Source organism: Sceloporus undulatus, chromosome 1 (assembly GCF_019175285.1).
Source record: "Sceloporus undulatus isolate JIND9_A2432 ecotype Alabama chromosome 1, SceUnd_v1.1, whole genome shotgun sequence".
NCBI classification, from domain to species: domain Eukaryota; kingdom Metazoa; phylum Chordata; class Lepidosauria; order Squamata; family Phrynosomatidae; genus Sceloporus; species Sceloporus undulatus.
The window spans coordinates 102,286,570-102,289,925 of NC_056522.1; the positions used below are offsets into that span (position 1 = coordinate 102,286,570).

The following is a 3,356-nucleotide window of genomic DNA, read 5'->3' on the forward strand; positions in this document are numbered from 1 at the left end:
TAAAGACCATACATTTTTGAGCATAACCAAGCAGGAATTTACATTTCTATGAGTGCTTTGTGCTTTCATTTGGTCATATTTCTTGAAGGCCCTCCATTTTGAACATGGTTAAGCATACATTTATATTTCTATGTGTGTTTTAGCTTTTCTTCAGCCACATCTTCCATGTTTCTTTAAGGTCCTCCATTTTGAGCCTGACCAAGGAGCATGGATTCATATTTCTATGAGTGTTTTGAGCTTTTCTTAGGTCATGGCCTTCATGTTTCTTGAGGGTCCTCCATTTTGAGCCTACGAAGCAGGAATTTACATTTCTGTGAGGGTTTGGGGCTCAGGTTTGGTCATGTCCTCCATGTTTCTTTTAAAGGCCCTACATCTTGAGCCTAATCAAGAAGCAGGAACTTGCATTTCTATGAGTGCTTTGAGCTGTTTCTTAAAGGCCCTCCATTTGACGCCTGACTGAGAAGCATGGACTCATATTTCTATTGAGTATTTTGAGCTTGGCCAAGAAACATGGGTTCATAGACATACGAGTGTTTTAAGCCTCACAGGATCGGCCGTGTCTTCCACGTATCTTGAAGGCCCTCCATTTGGAGCCTGACCGAGAAGCGTGGGCTAATGTTTCTATGGAGTGTTTTGAGCCTGATAGAATTGGCCATGTCTTCCATGTTCCCTTTTGAACGGGACCAAGAAGCACGGGTCCCTATTTCTTCGACGAGGCCCCGGGGCCTGCCTGCCTGCCTGCCTCCGGGGCGACCATTGTGACGCCGAGGCCTAGCCTCCCTGCGGCGCCGGGGCCTAGCGCTGGGGGCCGTCCACTTGGGCCATGAGGCGTTGGCGGCGTCGCCGAGGGCCGCGTCGGGGGTCGGCCCAGTGCCTGGGGGCGGAGGGCGGCGGGTGGCGCGGCGTCTCCCGCAGCAAGGCCAGGAAGGAGCCTCCGGCCCCGTCGAGCTGCTGCAGCTTCTCCGGCCTGGAGAGCCCACCTCCGCCTGCGCCGCCAATGGCCCGCCCCCGCCGCCGCTGCAGCCCCGGGCGCTTCTTCTCCGCGGCCGAGGCCTACAGCTCCGAGCCGGAGGCGGCGGGCGGCGAGGGCCCCTTCAGGGCCGGCGAGGAGGAGGAGGAGGAGGAGGAGGAAGGGGGGCGGCTCCCGGAGCGGAAGGGAGGCAAGAGCCGGGCCTCGCTGCCGCCCAGCCGCCGCCGCCCCCCGCAGCACCCCAAGGGCTCTCCTCCGCGGCGCCTGGCGGCCTGGCAGCCCCACTTGGCCGGCGAGGGCTGCGCCACCCCCGGCACCACCACCTCCTGCACCACCCTCTATGGCGGGGACTTCCAGCAGCTGCAGCAGCAGCAGCAAGGCCCCAGCCGCTCCCCGGTGGGACGCAGCGGGAGCCGGCTGGAGGAGCTGCTCCTGCTCCGCGAGGAGCCCTGGGCCACCCCCGTGGGCTTCCCCGCAGACTTCCCCACCGACGCCAGCAAGGCCCCCTCGCTCTGCCCGTCCTCCTTCTCCTTCTCCCAGCTGGACCACAGGGCCAAGATGGCGGCCCCGGGGGAGAGGGAGAGGGCGAGGAAGAAGAAGGAGCCCCCGCTGCAGCAGCAGCAGCAGCCGCTCTCCTCCAGGAAGGAGTGGCAGGAGCTCTGCGAGAGCAGCCCCAGCTTGGCCGACCTCATGCACTCCCTGAAGCAATACGAGGAGGAAGACAGCCCCTACGCCGGCCCTGACTCCAGGGCCCATCAGCACAGCCACCGCCGCCCCCATCATCCCCATCCCAAGCCCAGGAAAGGGGGCCCTCGCCTGGCCCTCCAGGACCTGATGATGGACAAGCGCTACGAGGAGCTGCTGCTCCCCGAAAGGGACAAGAAGATCGCCGCCCTGATGCTGGCCAGGCACCAGGAAGAAGAAGAGATGAAAGACCGGCAGCTGGAGGTTTCGGAGGCCTGGGAGAAGATGAGGCAAAAGGAGAAGAAGCACAAGGCCCGGCTGGAGAAAGAGAGGCAATACCAGCTGGCCGACAGCCTGGACCAGTGGCAGCGGGACCGGGACCGGAGGAAATCCAGGCTCAAGTTGGAGGAACAGCAGCTGGTCGCCGCCCGGGAAAGGGAGATGATGCTCCGGGACAAGAAGTGGAAGAAACTGGCCAAAGAACAAGAGTGCAGGCGCCGGGAGAGAAGCGAAAACGCCCGGCTTCAAGCCGAGTATCGGAAACGCTCTCAGGAAAAGCAGCTCTGGGAGAAAAGGCTAAACGAGAGGAGCGCCCAGGAGCACAACTCCTACGCTTACAAAGAGAAGATGATGCAGGCCCTGGAGAAGAGGCTGGTGAAGGAAATGGAAAGGAAGAGGAGGAAAACGGACATGAACGAATACAGGAGAGCCAGGCACATCCAGGCCAAGGAACAAGTGGACGACAGGATGAAAGCCGATGAGCTGTACAAGAGGCTCTGCATTGAACAAAAGCTTCAGAGGTCTCAGGAGATCCTCGAACAGCTTCTGGAAGAGAGGAACCGAGAACTGAAAGAAAAGAGCTTCAAAGAGGAAGAGCAAGGCATGATTGCCAAGGTTAGAGCGAAGGAGACGGAGGAAGAGAAGAGAAGGCGTAAGGAGATGCTGCTGCAGATAGCCGAGATGAAGATCCAGCAGGCCAGAGAAATCATGTCCAAAAACATCGAAGACAGAGCGCAGCGGATGAAAGAAATTAACTGCATGAAGGAAAGGAACCACCACAGCCGCAAACAGAAGCTTGATTATGATGAAAAACGTAACCTGCGGGTGTTGCAAGAAGTGCTGCGACGGAAAGATCAGAAAAGCAATCAGATCCTACGACAGAAAGACACTGCTATTGAAGAGTCTAGGAAATTAGCCCAAGCATCTTATGACCTTAGAGAAAAAGTGAGAAATCTGATAAACCATAATTCATTTGACCAGATGGCACTAGATGCCCATCGTAACGCAAGTCTCCTTCGAGGCCTCTAGTGAAGTTTAACAAAACATCCCAGACTGTCTTGTGTCCCCCAAAAGATGGTTGTAATGTGTTCGTTTTGTAGAATTCTGCATTGCTGTACACTAAAGTGGTTTCAGCCTTAATTACTCTTTGACTCATAAGTGTTTGGGGGGATTGTGATTTAAGAGTTTGCATTGTATATCACACATACAGGTTGAGTATCCGGAATTCCAAAATCTTCCAAAATTGTCCATACGGGTAGCTGTTACAGTGACACCTTTGCTTTCTGATCATTCAATGTACACAAGCTTTTTTTCAGAACAAAATTATTAACAAAGCTGTATTCAGGCCATGTGTATAAGGTATATACAAACATGAATGAATTTTGTCATTAGACTTGGGTCTCATCTCCATGACGTCTCATTA

General features: G+C 55.5%; 1 protein-coding gene across 1 annotated transcript; it reads left to right on the plus strand.

Moving 5' to 3' along the window:
* The first annotated feature begins 804 nt into the window (after positions 1 to 804).
* On the plus strand, positions 805 to 3,073 carry CCDC185 (coiled-coil domain containing 185). Its single transcript, XM_042446789.1, has one exon. The coding sequence runs from the start codon at positions 824 to 826 to the stop codon at positions 2,960 to 2,962; it is 2,139 nt and encodes a 712-aa protein (XP_042302723.1). The 5' UTR covers positions 805 to 823; the 3' UTR covers positions 2,963 to 3,073.
* The last annotated feature ends 283 nt before the right edge of the window (positions 3,074 to 3,356 follow it).

Bases quoted from the DNA above. Each gene is read 5' to 3' on its own strand.
- CCDC185 (XM_042446789.1), top strand. From the start codon at position 824: ATGAGGCGTTGGCGGCGTCGCCGAGGGCCGCGTCGGGGGTCGGCCCAG.